Source organism: Phacochoerus africanus, chromosome 8, assembly GCF_016906955.1.
Source record: "Phacochoerus africanus isolate WHEZ1 chromosome 8, ROS_Pafr_v1, whole genome shotgun sequence".
NCBI classification, from domain to species: domain Eukaryota; kingdom Metazoa; phylum Chordata; class Mammalia; order Artiodactyla; family Suidae; genus Phacochoerus; species Phacochoerus africanus.
Window position 1 is genome coordinate 55,890,334 of NC_062551.1, and position 18,669 is coordinate 55,909,002.

Below are 18,669 nucleotides of genomic sequence, written 5' to 3' on the forward strand. Positions count from 1 at the left end.
CTAAAAAAAAATAAAAAAAAAAAATAAGATGCACTTGGGAAAAGACTTTGAAGCCTTGAAGGAGTGCATTTATTAATGAAATGAACAAGGAGGACTGAGGTGAAGGTGACAAAGTCAGAGAAGGAGCAAGAAGAAAAGAGCTACAAGGAGAAAGACACTGAAAAATAGAGGTAAAAGGACGAAGAAGAGAGCCAAGGGCCAGACGGAGGGTCAAGTTCGTGCCCGAGCCCACATGGGGTGGGAAGCACCTTGGGGGCAGGGCAGGTGGCAGGTCTGACTCCTCTCTGGGCACCGTGTCACCCACCGTGGAGCTGGCCAGTTGTTGTCATGTGGCGGCTGCATAAATGGGGGGAATAACCAGATTCCAGCAAATGTTTGTTGAAAGAATAAAGACACCAAGGGAGGAGGCTGCGGAGGCTGGGAGTCTGAGCTGGAAGGGGAACTGGCTGTTCCCGTGATCCCTGATGATGCCTTCCTAGAAGGGAGCCCCAAAGCCAGTGCGCAGGTCACACGCTGTCATAGCCGGCCCGAGGGGCACCAAAGTGAGCGCCCAGACTCAGGCCACCTGGAGTGACAGAGGGAGGGAGGTTAGAGCCCTGGCCCCTGTGCTGCCCCCTCAGAATCTCCAACCGGTCCCCACCCACCCCCAGAACTGCCGGAGCATCAGTCACCTGTACAGAGAAAGAGGACTGTTGAAACCCAGCCCAGGTAGAAGGACCAGGAGAAGCTCCTCTGGATCTGGGAGTGTCTGGGCTGGTTCCAGCGCTCAACAGTGTAGATGGTCATAGCCACCATCAGAGAGAGGGCTGCAGATGGAGGCAAGAGAGATGGCTCCTGAGTCCCTGTCATGGCTCAGTGATAACGAAACCGACTAGTATCCATGAGGATGTGAGTTCGATTGCTGGCCTCGCTCTGTGGGTTAAGGATTCAGTATTGCCATGAACTGTGGTGTAGGTCGCAGATGCAGCTCAGATCTGCTGTTGCCGTGGCTGTGGTGTATGTGGGCAGCTGCAGCTCTGCTTTGACCCCTAGCCTGGAAACTTCCATATGCCACGAGTGCAGCCCTAAAAAGGGAAGGAAGAGAGGAAGGAAAGAGAGAGAGCGAGCTCAGCCCCTCAGCTGGAACCATCAAGTCCAAGTGCAGGGAGTGGGGCAGTGTAGCCCAGGGGCCTTACCTGCACCAAAGGCTGTGAAAGTTGAGACCAGGGGGCCACGGCCAGGCGCGGACAGCGAGGGTATGCAGGACATGACCAGGAAGCTCACAGAGACCAGGCCCCACAGGGCGGCCAGGATGCCGAAGCTCTGGGTCACATGGATGTAGCCTGCTCGGGAGACGGGACCTCTGAGTGTCTGTCCCCTCCGGCGGTTTCCCACTCCGGGAGAGATGGCCCCCCCTTACCTTCTACAGAGCCCTCATCCTCACTTGGCCAGAGGCCTGAGTGAGATGAGAAGTGGGGCCCCTGGGCCTCGAACCAGAAATTCGTGCTCAGGGCAACCAAGACAGACATCAGGCCCAGGGAGCTCGTGAGCAGGGCCAGGGACCGACAGGGCTCCATGGCTGGTGGTGGAGGCTGGGTTTCTGGGTCCTGGGTGATGAAGAGGCTGGTGATCCAGGCTTCCGGGTCTCAGAGAGGGGAGGAGGCTGCCCCCCCCCCCCAGACGCCTGGGTCCTCTGAGCTCAAGAAAGAGAAACCAGGCGGCAGTAGGGGCGGCTGGGGGTGGAGGAGGAGTTCGGACCGCGCTCCTTCAGATCAGATTGGTCTGGCTTCACCCAGTTCCTGGCAGCTGACTCTTGTCACACACACCCTCCCTTCCTGGCTTGCGCTGACACCGTCCCCCCCTCCCTGAGGTTCCCCTCAGAGCCTGTGGTGCTGGCGGAGGGCCCTGAAGATGTCACATTGTCTGTGGTTTGAATGGTTGGTTTGTCACTTGCTTCTCTGTCTCTATAGAAGGTTCTATACCTCCTCCTCGGCGCCCTCCACACCCAGGGGACCTTCCTGGAAGAGGTGAGAATGGCTTGGGGGGCCCAGAGGTGGGATGTGGTGAGTGAGGCCAGGGTGTGAGTTGCGTGGGAGGGGGGCATGGCCAGAGGGGACAGTTGAGGGATGCATCATGCTTTCCTGTGGGTTCTGCAATCTTCCGTTCTGGGAGCTGCCACCCCCAACGCTAGGGTCTCCATAGAAGGAGGGGACAGGAGGCCAGGGGACGGGACTGAAGGAGGAAGGTGCTAGAAGCCTAGACTCCGGGTCCTGAGGGCAGGGGCCCTCAGGCCTGGGGCTCCTGGCTTGGAGCTTATGCCCAGGGCAGGTAGCCAGCCATCACATTTGAAAGTTTGTGCGGGAGACCTGCCCACATCCTTCTCAGATAGATGAGTTTACAGATGGTTTTTCTTCAGGTGGAGCCTTCAGCAGGGTGGGCTTTATGTCCAGGATCTGGGTTTCTGTGGTCAGGGAGTGGGGTGGGGTATAAAGAATGTCGGTGCAAGACTTTCCAGCCCCACCACACACAGACACACACACACACACAGCATGGGGTCCTGGGCCACACCCCACCTGTGAGCAGATGGAGGGTGAAGGTCCCACAGCCCAGGTAGAAGGCCCAGACGACCGTGACCTCTGTGGTGCAGGAATGACCCGGAAGAGGACTTCTCTCATGAAGACAAACAGAGCCACCCGTCCCAGGACAGCTGGAGAAGGGGAGAACCAGAGGGAGCCAGGAGGCTGGGTCGTCGTCCTTTAGAGGCTGTGGTTTGTAGGCCCCCATCCCTCACCCAGATCCTCCCCAGGGGGCTAACTCACCACTCCTGAGGACAGGCTCCCGGAAGGGGATCCAGGTCTTGAGCTGCTGGGACGCCATTGCAAAAATGGCGGTGGACGTGGCTGCCGTGAGGAGCAGCTGGGCAGGCTCCAGAAAGTCTGGGCTACGGGGTGTGGTGACGGGGGCACAGCACACAGCCCATCTGTGATCTTGACCTCAAACACAACCCTATCCTATCTGCGGCTCCAACCCCTTCCTTAGCCCCAGCCCTACCTTCCATCCCAACCCCATTCTCATTCCCAAACCCAACTCTGAGCTGGATCCCACCCTTAACCCCAGCTCCAAGCCCACACTCAACCTCATCTCCCATCTCAATCTCCAAACCTAACCCCATTGGCATTCCCCACCCCAACTCTAAACTCAATCCCTTCCCCAACCCCAGATACAATCCATTCCTTAACCCCCAACTCCACCCCCTAAATTTAACCCCATCCCTATCCTCCAACCTCACCTCATTTTTTTTTTTTTGGTATTTTTAGGGCCATGCCCGCAGCATATGGAGGTTCCCGGGCTAGGGGTCAAATCATAGCTACAGCTGCTGGCCTACACCACAGCCACAGCCACACCAGACTTGAGATGCATCCATGCAGGAGACGGACGCAGCTCGAACACAGCTCACAGCAACGCTGGATCCTTCCTTTACCCACTGAGCGAGGCCAGGGATTGAACCTTTGTCCTCATGGATACTAGTTAGATTCATTGCCTCTGAGCCACAATGGGAACTCCTCACCCCATTCTTATTCCCAAACCCAAACCCATCCTCATCCAGACACTTAACCCTATCTTCCTGTCCCCACACCAGATGGCAGCTCCAGTCCCAACTCCAGCCTGCCCAGTATCACACCCACATCCTTTCTTCAACCCTCTCTTCAAACCCTGTAATCCATGCCTCAATCCCCACTCCCTCCACTTTTTTTTTTTTTTTTTTTTTGCTTTTTAGGGCCTCATCCACGGCATATGGAGGTTCCCAGGCTAGGGGTCTAATTGGAGCTACAGCTGCCAGCCTACATCACAGCCACAGCAATGCAAGATCCCAGCCATGTCTGCCACCTACACCACAGCTCATGGATCCTTAACCCCCTGACCAAGGCCAGGAATCGAACCCACAACCTCGTGGTTCCTAGTCTGATTCGTTTCCACTGCACCGTGACGGGAACTTCTTTTCTCCTTTTTACCTTTAGTAAGATGATGGAGCTTAGAAGAGGCAGTTGTGGGATGTGAGAGAGATCAGGGACCTAATTTAAAAACACCTGACATTTGGAGTTCCTGGTGTGTCTCATTGGAAACAAACCCGACTAGTATCAAACCTGAGGATGCAGGTTCGATCCATGGACTCACTCAGTGGATTAAGGAAAGGTCGCAGATGTGGCTTGCCTGCCTCTTCAGATCCACGTTGCTGTGGTTGGGGTAGAGGCCGGCAGCTATGGCTCCATTTCCACCCCTGGCCTGAGAACTTCCATATGCTGCAGGTGCAGCCCTAAAACAAAACAAAAAAAAAGTAAGAAAAAAGGCGAAATTTAAGATGCCTCTTCTTTGTCTTCTCCTCCTTTTTCTTCTTCTTTGTATTTTTAGGGCCACACCCACGGCATATGGAAGTCCTGGGCTAGGGGTCAAATCGGCACCACATCTGCCAGCCTACACTACAGCCAGAGCCACTCAGGGCCTGAGCCGCCTCTGCAAGCTACACCACAGTTCACGGCAATTCCGGATCCCAAACCCATTGAGCGAGGCCAGGGATTGAACCCACATCCTCATGGATCCTCGTTGGGTTCATTACCACTGAGCCACAACAGGAACTCTGAGATGCCTCTTCTTTTCAAGTGGAAATGTTGAGAAAGTATTCAGAGATATGAGTCTGGAGTTATAACATCCGTATTGTTGCTAGAGTAAGCCCCTATAAATACGATTCCTGGAAAAAGTCTCAGTAAATATTTCTACTTAAATAGGCATCAATTAATTATAATTAGAGAAGAAGGCCTCAATTGCTATATTACTAGAGGAAGCCTCTATAAATACTGTATTACTGTACTACTGTTATTTGAAGAGGCCCCGATAAATAGGGCCTCTATTAATAAAACAGTTACTAGTGGGAGTTCCCGTTGTGGCGCAGTGGAAACAAATCCAACTAGGAACCATGAGTTTGCGGGTTCGATCCCTTGCCTCGCTCAGTGGGTTAAGGATCCAGTGTTGCTGTGAGCTGTAGTGTAGGTCGCAGATGCAGCTCGGATCCCACATTGCTGTGGCTGTGGTATAGGCCGGTGGCTATGGCTCTGATTAGACCCCTAGCTTGGGAAGCTCCATATGCCACAGGAGCGGCCCTAGAAAAGGCAAAAAAGACAAAAAATAAAAAATAAATAAAATAAAACAGTTACTAGCGTAGGCTATAAGAAATATTCTTATGATTGGAATTAATCTTACTAAACAGCTTTATTATTTTAGGATGAGCGTTAGTAACTCACAGGGCCACGGGCATCCACTGGTTGAGTGGACGAATGGATGAATGAATGAATGGAGGGACGGTCAAGGTCATGAGTGGTGGGTGAAGCGGCAGGTGCAGATCAGAGTGTGGGTGTTTGTACTTGGAGGGCCCCATCTAGGGAGGGGACAAAACATCAGGAGAGCCAACTGGAGATGGCAGAAGTGGCCAAGGGTTTTTTTGTTTGCTTGTTTAACTTTTTTTTAATTTTATTTTTAAAATCATTTATTATATTATTATTATTATTATTATTTTGTCTCCTTAGGGCCGCGCCTGTGGCACATGGAGTTTCCCAGGCTAGGGGTCCAGTTGGCCTACACCACAGCCCCAGCAACGCCAGATCTGAGCCGTGTCTGCGACCTACACCACAGCTCACGGCAACACCGGATCCTTACTCCACCGAGCGAGGCCAGGGAACAAACCCGCAACCTCATGGTTCTTAGTCGGATTCGTTAACCACTGAGCCACGACGGGAACTCCCCTTTATTTTTTAATTTTAGTTGATCAAAATGTTGGTTGTTCATGGATGGTTTTATTTATCCTATTATCCTACTGTGATATATATATATATATAGTCTATCATATATACTCTATTATGTAGAGTCTATTATGTATAGTTTATTTTATTTTATGTTATTTTGTGTCTTTTTAGGGCCACACCCACGGCATATGGAGGTTCCCAGGCTAGGGGTCGAATCTGAGCTGTAGCCTACACCACAGCCACAGCAACACGCGATCCGGGCCATGTCTGCGACCTACACCACAGCTCACAGCAACGCTGGATCCATCACCCACTGAGGGAGGCCCCGGGACAGAACCTGCGTCTCATTTCTGTTGAGCCACGACAGGGACTCCTACAGTATATTTCATGTATACTCTCTCTATATACTGTGTTATCACATAGGTATGATCTTGGTCCCCCTTTCTGGCCTCAAGGCTCGAAAACTTTTGGAATTTCCTCTGCATTGAGAGCAATCGATTGTCCTTCGTTGCTTAAATGAGGTGACCTGTGGAAAGTCCCTATATACCCAAAGGAGGGGGGGCGGTTGCCAAGGGAACCATTAGTGGGTCAGAATTTGCATTCTCACCCCCTTGATCTCTGGAGGGAAAAGAGGTTAGAGATTAAGGTCAATGACCCGTGATCAACACTTTAATCAATCTTGCCTACATAATGAAGCCTCCATAAAAACCCAAAAGAAGAGGGTTTAAAGAGCTTCCGGGTTGTTGAGCACGTGCCTTTGGGGGGCAGTGGCCCACTTGGAGAGAGCTTGGGAGCCCCACACCCCTTCCCCCTACCCTGTCCTGGGTGTCTCTTCCACTTGGCTGTTCCCTGGGGACGTTCTTTTTTATTGATTTATTTATTTTTGCTTTTTAGGGCTGCACCCGAGGCATATGGAGGTTCCCAGGCTAAGGGTCGAATCAGAGCTGCAGCTTCAGGCTTACACCGCAGCCACAGCAATGCCAGATTGAGCTGCATCTGCGACCTATGCCACAGCTCACTGTTGGGTTCATAACTTGCTGAGCCACAGTGGGAACTCTAGGGCTGAGTCTTGAACCTGTGTCATGTGCCGCTTTCTCCAGGTAGATAGCTTCAGAATTGAGTTACCTGCTTGGTGGTATGGGGGGAGGATGCACATCAGCATTGGACCTATAATGGGAGTTCCCGTTGAATCCAACTACCACCTGTGAGGATGCAGGTTCGATTCCTGGCCTCACTCAGTGGGTTAAGGATCTGGTGTAGGCCGCAGATACGGCTCCAATCCTGTGTTGCTGGGGCTGTGGGGGAGGCTGGCAGCTGTAGCTCCGATTCAACCCCTAGCCAGGGAACCTCCTTATGCTGCGTGTGCAGCCCCAAAAAGCAAAAAACAAAAACAAAACAACAACAACAAAAATAATTGGACCTATAGGGGGCATAGCTGAATCTGCAATGGGATGGGTGGTGCCAGGACACAGATTTGATCCCTGGCTGGGCCCAGTGGGTTAAGGATCTAGCGTTGCAGCAGCTGTGGTCTAGGTTGCAACTGTGCCTGGATATGATCCCTGGCCTGTGCACTCCATAGGCCACAGGATGGCCAGAAAAGAAAAAAGAAAAGAAAGACTTTGACCTACACATCAGTTTCCTAGAAGCTGAACTTGGTGGGCTGGGGACCTGTGTGTCCATCCTGACGGGACCTGAGCAGACTGGGCTGCAATAAGGCAACCACTCCCATCCCACCCACCCTGGTTCCTCCACCCCAGCCCCAAAGGGACCACACTTCAGTAGTTTCAATCAGTTTTATTAGACTCCAAAAAGTCGCTCTAGTGGAGATTCCATTTCGCTAACAACCTCCCTGGTGGGTGGGGCCTTGGGTCTCCTCAACAGCTTCCACCAGCCCCCATTCTTGCTCCTTCCCCCTTGGGAAACAGGAGTCAGGGGCCCCCCCAACCCAGAGTCTGGACCGGACCCCCTCATGCCCCTAGCAACCAGGATTTCAGGCCCCTAGACCCTCCCCCTCCTCTTCAGTGACCTCACTGTCACTTCTGGGTGAAGCCGGGGCAGACATTTGGGCTCAGCGGGGTGTGGACAGGCGCCGACATTCATGCATCCGATAGGCGCACATGTAGAAAATCCCTGCACGAGAGAAGATCCCAGTTGACCCCTCACAGCTCCTGTTCCCACCCCAAAGACCCCAATCCAGGCTTCCCTTTTTCCCTGAGGTCCGCAGGGCTCGGGAGTCTGCCTCTGGCTCAGTGTTGGGGAGCACAGGTGGGACACCCCATCCTCACCCTCCTGAGGTGCCAGAGACCCTGACTTTCCCACGCCCAAACCCGGTACCTGCAAAGAAAGTCATGAGCAGGGCCACCCAGCCCAGGATGTAGGACCAGGAGAAGCGCCAGTCCCCAAAGCGGCGACCGAGGAAGCTGACGGTGACGCCAGTGTAGATGGCCAAGGCCAGTAGGATGAAAAAGGCTGGAGAGAGAGGATGGGGTGGGTGGGGATGGGGTTAGAGATGGGGGTGGGACTGCGATTGAGACGTGGGTACGGGTGCAGACGGGGATCAGGGCGAGGACAAGGGCTGAGGGGAAAGCAGGAATAAAGATGAATGGGGAGTAGAGTTAGGGTGGGGATGGGGGTGCAGCTGTGCTGTGTCAGGAAGCATCTGCCTGGTCTTCGTCTCAGGTGCCTGGGAGGGAAACTCTAAATCCTTGGACTTTTCTAAGTCATAAGAGTATCTTTGTTGTTGTTGAGCTTCGTGGATCACACCTGAGTTTTTGTTGATGAGCTGAGATGACTCAGGCTAGGAACTGGTCACCAGAAGGACAGATCGTGGATATAGAGGGTTGGGGTTTGGAGTCACTTGGGATCAGTCCAACCTTGGGGGAAGGAGAGGGGAGCTGGAGATTGAGTTTAATCAGCAGCCACTGTTTCAATCAATTGTGCCCTTGGAATGAAATGCCAATAGAAACTCTGGATTCTGAGCTTCCTGGTTGGTGAGTGCATGGATGTGCTGGGCAGGGGTGTAGGGGTGTCATATGCCCAGATGCCGAGTAAGAGAGCATGGAAACTGCATCCGGGACCTTCTTGGTCTTCACCCTATTCATCTCTCTCATTGGCTGATCTTGAGATGTATTTTTGATCATTAAGCTGTAATTGTAAGTATTTTGCTTTCCTGAGGTCTGTGAGTTGTTCTAGTCAAATTTTGAACCTGAGAGAGTCCTGGGAACTCCTGAGTCTGTAGCCAGTTGATCAAAAGTTCAAGTGGGCCGGGGATCCTACTTTCAGCTGAAGGAGGGGCAGTCTTGTTGGGAACCATGCCTTTAAACTAACCATGGGGGTCTGATGCCCACTCTGGGTGGTTACCACCAGAATGGAATGGCAGTACACCTAGCTGGTGTTAGAATTGCTTGGCATTAGAAATAGTCACGGGGAGTTCCCGTCGTGGCACAGTGGTGAACGAATCCAACTAGGGAGCATGAGGTTGCGGGTTTGATCCCTGCCCTTGCTCAGTAGGTTAAGGATCCGGCGTTGCAGTCAGCTGTGGTGTAGGTTGCAGATGCGGCTCGGATCCCGAGTTGCTGTGGCTCTGGTGTAGTCTGGTGGCTACAGCTCCGATCAGACGCCTAGCCTGGGAACCTCCATATGCCGCGGGAGTAGCCCAAGAAATGGCAAAAAATAAATAAATAATAAATAAAAAAATTATTTTTAAGAAATTTTTTAAAAAAAGAGAGAGAAATAGTCATGAAGTTGTTGTTGGGGGTGGAGGTGGGATTCAGGTACCGGTGGAGTTGAGCATGAGGAGGGGTGGGGAGCGAAAGTGGTGTGGGGGCAGGGGATGGGTGGGGGTTGGAGCTGGGCTGGGAGTTGGGGGGAGGGGTAGACATGGAGGGAGGGGCTGTTCACTCACTGGAGGCGAAAAACATGATGCCGGCGGAGAAGGGCCGGGAGAAGCGGGTGAACGTGGACTGCTGAGCGAAGGCCATGATGCCCATGATGATGCCCGAGGTGGCACACAGGGAGGACAGGATCATGAAGGCCCGGGTGGCATTCCAGTAAGCTGTGGGAGCACCATGCAGTCACTCCAGGGCCTCCCCTGCCCTCAGTGGTGAAGGCTGCTACCTCTGGAGGCAGGGATGCCTCGTCATCTCTGCATTCCTGATCCGGCTCCTCCATCACCTCTCTGCCAATGCCCTCCTCTTCACCTGGCGAACTCCTCTTCATCCTCCAAAGCCCAGTTCCCAGATTCCCTTCTCTAGGAAGCATTCCTTCAGCCCTCAGGTATCATCCTCACTCCCCGCTTTCGGTTGAACCTTTCTTTGTCTCCCCCTGCAGCTTGGCTGCTCCCAGAGGACAGGGACCAGGTTGATGCTACATCCTGAACACGCCCAACAGAGGTCTGGTTTGCACATGGGCCCGGAGAAGTGTTTGTTGGTTGAATGAAAGACCGAGTGAATGAATTCTGACTTCCAATATCCTCCTGCTACTCACGCTCCTCTCTCCGTGCTCCCTTTCACTTCCTTTATATCACTTGCCTATATCTAAAAATGTCTCATTTATTTTTATTTATTTATTTTTATTTTTTTGTCTTTTGTTTTTTCTAGAGCCACACCTATGGTACATGGAGGTTCCCAGGCTAGGGGTCCAACTGGAGCTACAGCTGCCAGCCTACAGCACAGCCACAGCAACACAGGATCCCAGCCACCTCTGCAACCTACACCACAGCTCATGGCAACGTCGGATCCTTAACCCACTGAGCGAGGCCAGGGATCGAACCTGCAACCTCGTGGTTCCTAGTTGGATTCACTAACCACTGAGCTAAGATGGGAACTCCTCATATATTTATTTTTAACTTGGCTATGATGTCTCCCTCCACTGAGTTCTCAGCTTTATGAGGACAAAGGCTTGGCTTTCTCTTTCGCTGCTGCATCCCTGGTACCTAGTGCCTGGCATGTAATAGGGGTTCAATAAACATGGGTTTTTTTTTTTTTTTCCTGTTTTTCAGGGCTGCACCTGAAGCATATGGATGTTCCCAGGCTAGGGGTTGAATCGAGCTACGGCTGCCAGCCTATACCACAGCCACAGCCACGCAAGATCTGAGCCACATCTGCGACCTACACCACAGCTCATGGTAATGCCAGATCCTTAACCCACTGAGGGAGGCCAAGGATCGAATCCTCATCCTCATGGATTCTAGTCGGGTTTGTTAAGCATTGAGCCACGACGGGAACTCCTCAATAAACACGTTGAATAAAGGGAGATGCCCTGGGAACTACCTGATCCCCTCTTCCGTTCGGCAACTGCCAAGTATGTGCCAGGCCCTCTGCCCACACATGATCCTATTTGTTCCTGTGCTGTGTTCTTTTCATCCCCATTCTTCAGGTGCATAAACAGAGGCTCAGAGAGGTGAAACCATTTGCCCAAGCTTCCCTAATTGGCAGCAGGACTGGAGTTGAAAGCCCAGCTCCAAAGCCTTCTGTCTCAAGTGGTTATTCTATCTCTTGGGGGCACCCAGGACAATTGTCAGTCTGGGAAACGCTTGGATCCTGCCCTGAAAAAGCCTCAGATGTTTGGAAAATGCAGTCTCTTGTCTTGTGCCAGCCTAGGGGGGAATAACTCCTGGATACTTCTCCGTGGATGTCGTCCCGGCTGGCACTGCTGCCTTGTGCCTCCGCCTCCAAATTCACACGCTGATGGGTCTAGCCGCCCTGCCCCTCTAGCCCAGTGCCTCAGCATAGACCCCTATAGGAAACAGGAAGTAGGGTCTTTGCAGATGTAATTAAAGTGAGGTTCTCAGTCTTGCGCTCCTGAAGATGTCAAATGAACCTGAAGGCCTCCGCCTGCCCTTCCTCTCTCTCCCGTCCCCAGCAGGGATAAGAGACAGAGGGGACTCAGAGTGTCCATTGGGGGCAGTCTCAGTCGGAAGCAGGAGGGATGGCAGAAGGGTGACAAAGGAGACAGCCCAAACAGAAAAGAGTGCATGAAGTCAGGCAGATGGGGCTCTGCAGCTGGCAGCCCCAGGGAAAGTCTTTTCTCCTCCCATGGCCTCAGTTTACCCCTCTGGCAAATGGGCAGGTGGGGTGAGATGGGGTAGGTGAAACCTGCATCAGCCTGTGGCATCACAGGGCTTTTCGAGAGCTGGTTTTTAGAGGTCAAATGTCATGTCTTAGTCCCAGACACAGTGGAACCGCCCTCTTAGTGTTATGGGGACATGAAAGGGAGTTAACCCGGGCAAAGCATTTAGGGGAGTTCCCGTCGTGGCTCAGTGGAAACGAATCTGACTGGTAACCATGAGGACAGAGGTCTGATCCCTGGTCTTGCTCAGGGGGTTAAGGATCCAGGGTGTTGCCGTGAGCTGTGCTGTAGGTCACAGATGTGGCTTGGATCTGGTGTTGCTGTGGCTGTGGTGTAGGCTGGCGGCTACAGCTCCAACTCAACCCCTAGCCTGGGAACCTCCATATGCCTCAGCTGCGGCCTTAAAAAAAAAAAGACCAAAAAAAAAAAAAAGAAAAAAAGAATAGCACATCGGATGCGGCGACAACACATATCAGTTGTTATTATCATTTTCTGCCACCGCTATTCCTGGGTAGACATAATATAAAATATACGATAAGCTACATATTATTAACTTATTAATATCATATATAATGTATATTGTATAACATACATTGTACATTATATGTATACTACATAATAAAGGTAGGATTGTACTATACTGCATAATATATACTATACTACATAGTGTATGTCCATACCATATGTAATATAGTCTATATTGTAATATACTATATAATACATCTCCGGGTATTTCTCTTTCTTGTATATGTATATACAGTTGACTCTTTTTTTTTTGTCTTTTTGCCTTTTCTAGGGCTGCTCCCGCTGCATATGGAGGTTCCCAGGCTAGGGGTCAAATCGGAGCTGTAGCTGCAGGCCTACGCCACAGCCACAACAACTCAGGATCCGAACCATGTCTGCCATCTACATCACAGCCACAGCAACAAGGGATCCAAGCCATGGCTGTGATCTCCACCACAGCTCATGGCAATGCCGGATCCTTAACCCCCTGAGCGAAGCCAGGGATCGAACCCACATCCTCATGGATGCTAGTGGGGTTCAGTAACCACTGAGCCACAACAGGAACTCCTAGGAAATGCTATTCTGAGAAGCCCAGCCCCAACTGCTCTATGTACCTGGCCTCTATTTCATGCCAGGAAATGTCACTTCTGTATTTGGCCTCTCACTTAGCACATCCTGTAACTGGACTAGAAAAAGGTACTGAAATCCCAATTCTGCCCCTTCATGCTGAGTGACCTTCAGCTGGAACCTTTTCCTCTCTGAGCCTCAGGGTTCGCAATCTGCAAAACAGGTGGCCCTTCCGCTGTCAGCGTCTACCCTGCAAGAGACTCTGATCCCAGGCACAGCCCGGCCCGGGCCCTGGAGCCTTACCAATGCTTTCCGTCTGCAGGTAGCACTTGCTGCCCAGGCAGTATCGCCACAGGCCCTGGTGGGCGAAGGCCCCTGACAGCCGGTACTGCATCCAGTGGTCTGTCGCCGTGGCTACCACCAGGAGGATGGTCCCCACCCAGGCACAGAAGAGGCCACCACCCATGAAACTGTACATGGTGATCTGTGGGGAAGGGGAGAGATGGGGTCGGGAGTTGGACTCCTGGGTCCTGGGGGAGGAGGGGCTGGGGGCTGGATGCTGGATTTTGGGAAGGAGGGGCTGGGGGGGTCTCAGTTTTGAGGGAGGAGGGGCTGGGAGCTGGATCCTGGGTCTGAGGGAGGAGGGGCTGGGTGGATCCTGGGTCTGAGGGAGGGGGGGCTGGGGGCTGGATCCTGGGTCTAAGGGAGGAGGGGCTGGGAGTCTCAGTTTTGAGGGAGGAGGGGCTGGGAGCTGGATCCTGGGTCTGAGGGGGGAGGGGCCGGGGGTCTGGACTCCTGGGTCCTGGGGGAGGAGAAGGCTGGGGACTTAGACATTCAGATCCTAGGTGAGGAGGGGGCTAGAGGCTGAGGACCTATATCCTTGGGTCCTGGGGAGAAACAGGCTGGCTGCCTAGACTTCCAGGTCCTAAGCCAGGAAGGGGCTGGGTGCCGGGTCACTGAATCTTTGTGGGGAGGAGAAGGCTGGGGGCCCAGACTCCCAGGTCCTAGGTGAGGTGGGGGCTAGGGCCAGGGGCCCACCAAGTCCCTTTGGACAGAAAGGAGCTGGAGGGTTGGACACCCGGGCTTTGGGGGAGGAGGGGGCCCTGGGTCCCACGCCTGGTCCCTACCTGAGTGGCAGAGCTGGCCCTGGACCCTCCGTCTGTGTCGGCCCCTCGGTGCAGACTGAGTGCAGCCAGGTCTCTGGCCTCTCTGCTCCCCGGGTTCCCTAAATCCCTTAAGCCTCCCCACACAATGGCCCCACGGCCCAGCAGCTTCTAGCAGGCAGAAGTGCAGCGGTGGCAGAGGCCCCAGATGGAATTCGCTGAAGCAGGAATCCAGGCGCTCCCACCCTGCAGCCCCGGCCCCACTGGCCTCTCTCCGTGACCCTCCCAGCCACCCTCCCACCTTTTCGCAGCCCTCGCTTTCGGCACCCATGGGATCAGCCCGAGCTGTGGAAGCACACAGACACATGACATAGGGACACTGGGACATTTATTGTTCAACCCCGCCCCCACCCCAAGGACCGGAAATGGGGTGGGAACCCGCAGGTGTCTGGATAGGTTGGGCCAATGGGATTCTTTACAGGTGGGGGTCACAGAGCCTGTCACAGTTGGGACAGGAAGGAGGTGGAGGACCAGGTGGGGCTGGCCGGGGCTGAAGATGGGGCTGGGTCTGGGGCTGGAGCTTAGGGACATGAAGGATGAGGACTGGGGACATGTAGGGGACTTTCCAGAGGCAGGTGGAAAATGAGGATGAAGGAGTTGGGAGGGAGGGCGGGTGGGGAGGGAGAGGGCCATACCCATGGGATTCAGGTGTTCAGTGTGGCTGGGGGCTAGGGCTGGCAGAGGCAGGTGATAATGGCTTTGGAGTTAGGCATGGGGCTGCGGATGGGCTGCAGGAGCCCTGGGCCTTGAGAGTGCTTTGGTGAGGGGTGTCGCTGTGGTTGGGGGTGGTGTCAGGAATGGGAAGAGGCTTGGGTTTGGTCACAGGGATGCTATTCGGGGGTTTTTCCCTGGCTTGGGATCCTAGGTTAAGTCTGGGTTTCATCAGGTGACCCGCACTGCTGAACCCACTCCTGATGCTGTGGTTTCTGGAGGGAAACGGACGGGGGAATGGATGTTTCTTGCGTGTCTCTGGCAGGGCTGAGGTCACGTCTCCTCCAGGAAAACCCCAGAGTCCCACAGGGACTTAGTACTCTGCCTCCCAGTCCTCAGCAGGTGGCATCTCTGGGGGCGGCTGGGGACTTCTGGCTTCCTTCTTCCCATCCTGGGCAGCTGGCATTGGTGATGGGGGCGTCATAGGCGGGGTCCTGGGACCAGCCCCAGAGCCCCTGGCCCAGCCCCTCTCTGCCTGCTCTGACCTCCCAAGTCCCCACCGCTGCTGGCCCTGGTCCCGGCCTGGCCTGCGTCGGATGTCCCAGCCCCCGCGTCCCCTGGATGGCCTCTTGACAGTGCCCGGCTGGGAGCAGGAGGCCTGCGGGGTGCAGGGGCAGGAGGGCAAGGACTGCTGAAAGCTGTAGGCCCCCATCAAGGCGCTATGCAGGAGGTAGGAGAGGGCGTCCAGGCGGATGGGGACGGTGACAGAGGCCAGGCTCTCAGGGAGCCCCAGGTGAGCTGGATCTGGGCTGCCCAGGAGAGAAGGAAACACGGCTGGGTAAGGTGCAGGCAGCCCGGACTCAGTCCCCGGAGAAGACAGGGACGGGTTGTTCCTAGAATGATAAAGACAGGTCAGCGGGTCTCATCTTCTGCCCAGGCCTTTCCTTCCTACAGCCCGGCGGCTTCTGAGCTCCCCCCAGGATTCCATTTCTCCCCAAACCCGGAACTGAATTTGCTTCTGACTTTCTTTCCTTTTCTCTCCCCACCCCACTTCTTCCTGTCTCTCTCTTTCCAGAAAGACAGCTTTGGCAGAGCTTCAGTATCCCCCAGAACAGGGTTCCTTTCTCTCTCTCTCTCTCTTTTTTTTTTTTTGCTTTATTAGGGCCGCATCCACAGCATATGGATGTTCCCAGGCTAGGGGTCAAACTGGAGCTGCAGCTGCCGGCCTACACCACAGCCCCAGCAAGATGGGATCTGAGCTGTGTCTGCGACCCACACCACAGCTCCTGGCAACACCGGATCCTTAATGCACTGAGCAAGGCCAGGGGTGGAACCTGAACCCTCGTGGATACTCGTCAGGTTTCTTTCCACTGAGCCCCAAAGCGAACTCCTCATGTTCCCCTTTTCAAATCCTAAATTTTCACACCAAGAAATAGCTTCTGACCGTAGCAGAAGGGCTGGGTCTGGGAAGTGGTCCATCAACGTGGGCAATAATTATTACTATTTCCCCAGCCCTACGGCTATTCCTGGCAACTTCACTTCTGGCTCCTTCTCCAAATTTTTCTGTTCCACAAATATGTTTATTTTTCCTTTTTTTTGGGGGGGGGCCACATATGGAGTTCCCTGGCCAGGACAGAGCAGAGCTGCAGGTGCGACCTACACAGCAGCTGTGGCAACACTGAATCCTTAACCCACTGTGCTGGGCAGGTGGCGCTGATCCTGATGGGCCACAGCAGGAACTCCCACAAATGTCTGTTTCTAGTTCTCGAAACATCTCCCCTGATTCTCTCTGTTTCCAAGATCCTCTAAGATAGTTTCTCTGTAACATGCCCAAGACTTTTTTCCCCGGTGCTCTGTGGGATTGTTCAACCCTCTCTCTCTGATTTTTCTGTCTCTCCTCTTTCTGGGTCTTTATTTTCTCTGCGGGGAGCGTTGTGTCTCTCACCCCTCGGGCCCAGCCCCTTCCTTTTGCTGATCCATGGTCAAGGGGTCTTTCGCGTTTTTTCCAGCACCTTCGCCTCGACTTCTCCAAGGCAAACAGAGCGGGGAGGGGTCTGGAAGGAGGTGGGCGGGACTTTGTCGGAAAGGGGCGTGGCTCTGGGGGCGCGTAGGGCCGCGGGAAAGCGTGCAGGCCTGGGCCCCTGGGCTTCCAGTTCGTCAACCCCGCAGAGCTCACGGCGCAGCCCCTGCCTCTTTGACATCCGGGAGCCCAGCTCCGTAGCCCCCTCCTCCCTCAGATCCAGGAGTCCCTGCCCCTCTCCTCCTCTCTCTCTCAGTTCCCGGGTCATGGCCTTGGGGCCAGGGGCTGATGGTGCTCTTTAGGATGAAAGGGACATTGGGGAAAGCTGGACGGTGCGCACTCCCGGGGGCAGAGGAGTTAGTAGACGGGCTAGATGTCTTAGGGGCTGGGTTTCATTCGCAGCTCTGTCTCCCACTTTGTGAGCTTAAGCCCTTCTAGTCTCTGTCTGGCCCGAGAAATGGGGCTAATATTCCCTTTCAGGGTCTCTTGAGGTTGACAGGATATAGCACGTGTGTAAAGTAGTCGACACAGGATCTGGACTACATTTTGTCTCAGCAAATGAGCCTTACTCATCCTTATTGGAGGTGGTCGTGGTAGTCTTTTACTGAGAAGCAATAGTCATTCTAATATCTAGTTATTTAAAAAATACCATGTAGGCACTGGGAACTATGTCTAGTCACTTAGGATGGAGCGTGATAATGTGAGAAAAAAAGATGCATACATTTATGTGTAACTGGGTCACCTTGCTGTACAGTAGAAAACTGACAGAACGCTATAAACCAGTGTATAATGGGAAAAATAAAAATCATTATATATATATAAAAAAAGAATTATCATTTAGGCCTTCTCGTGTGGCACAGTGGGTTAAAGGATTGGGTTGTTGTCACTGCAGCGGCTTGGGTCACTGCTGTGGCACGGGTTCGATCCCCGGCCTGGGGAACTTCCATATGCTGTGGGAGTAGCCAAAATAAATAAAGAAACTATTACTCAGTGCCTGCTTTATGTTAGGCCTCAGAATGGGTGCTAGGGATCTAGCCCCAGACAAAATAGATGCACAGTTATGAACCCTACAGGCTGCGTAGTATCTTTCAGGCTGCAGTTGCAGACTTTGGAATTTGATTGATTGATTGATTGATTTTTGTCTTTTTGTCTTCTTAGGGCCGCACCTGGGGCATGTGGAGGTTCCCCGGCTAGGGATTTAATCAAGAGCTGCAGCTGCCCGATCCAAGCCACGTCTGCGACCTACACCACAGCTCAGGGCAGCGCTGGATCCTTAACCCATATCCTTAACCCACGGAGAGAGGCCAGGGATCAGAACTGCAACCTCATGGTTCCTAGTCGGATTCGTTTCTGCTGCGCCACGACGGGAACTACTGGAAAATTTTTTTTTTTTTTAATTCTAAAATTTTGGGATGACTTTGAATATTCGTAAGCAGAGGTGTGACACAATAAATATTTTAAGAGCACTGTGCTTGCAGTTTGGGCAATGGGTGGTGGTGGAATGCAAGAGTGAACGCAGGAAGCCTGGAGAGGATACTGCCGTCTTTTAGGCAGAGAGGTGGAGGCTGAGGTCCGAGGGGCCTGGAAAACACTGCTGCTTGCTTGCAAGGGGTGGAGGAGAAGGTTGGGGAAGTTTTCGTTCAGAGGAGGTGACCTTTGGGCTAGGTCTAAGATGATGCAAAAGATGTAAAAGAAACGGTGCGAGCGAGCAAAGGCCAGGTGGCTGGAATCGAAAGATTTTTATCAAGAAGTCTGGCTGTCCTTTCCTGGCGACTACGATTAGCGGTTACAGGCTATCCCAAGGAGGAAGTTTACATCCAACAGCGCTCCGAAATGAGGATTCGCATCCTCGCTCTGCTTACTAGTTCGTGACCCAGAGCAAGCTGAATCTCCGTTTCTTCTCAACGTAAAACTCAATTCC

The 18,669-nt window shown here is 53.2% G+C and overlaps 3 protein-coding genes across 3 annotated transcripts; all 3 read right to left on the bottom strand.

The window, feature by feature from the left end:
* Nucleotides 1-46: 46 nt before the first annotated feature.
* Nucleotides 47-1,773, bottom strand: NKG7 (natural killer cell granule protein 7). The gene is made up of 4 exons (XM_047790238.1): nucleotides 1,400-1,773; nucleotides 1,176-1,322; nucleotides 672-806; nucleotides 47-565 (listed from the first exon to the last, which is right to left on the bottom strand). The coding sequence occupies exons 1-4, from the start codon at nucleotides 1,554-1,556 to the stop codon at nucleotides 507-509; spliced, it is 498 nt and encodes a 165-aa protein (XP_047646194.1). The 5' UTR covers nucleotides 1,557-1,773; the 3' UTR covers nucleotides 47-506.
* A 5,796-nt stretch (nucleotides 1,774-7,569) lies between these two features.
* Nucleotides 7,570-13,392, bottom strand: LIM2 (lens intrinsic membrane protein 2). The gene is given in 4 exon segments (XM_047790240.1): nucleotides 7,570-7,904; nucleotides 8,109-8,243; nucleotides 9,679-9,828; nucleotides 13,083-13,392. Coding segments are annotated over 4 exon segments (657 nt in total). The 3' UTR covers nucleotides 7,570-7,842.
* Nucleotides 13,393-14,397: 1,005 nt separating this feature from the next.
* C8H19orf84 (chromosome 8 C19orf84 homolog) lies at nucleotides 14,398-16,502 on the bottom strand. Its single transcript, XM_047791357.1, has 2 exons — nucleotides 16,475-16,502; nucleotides 14,398-15,649 (listed from the first exon to the last, which is right to left on the bottom strand). The coding sequence occupies exons 1-2, from the start codon at nucleotides 16,500-16,502 to the stop codon at nucleotides 15,102-15,104; spliced, it is 576 nt and encodes a 191-aa protein (XP_047647313.1). The 3' UTR covers nucleotides 14,398-15,101.
* Nucleotides 16,503-18,669: the final 2,167 nt, after the last annotated feature.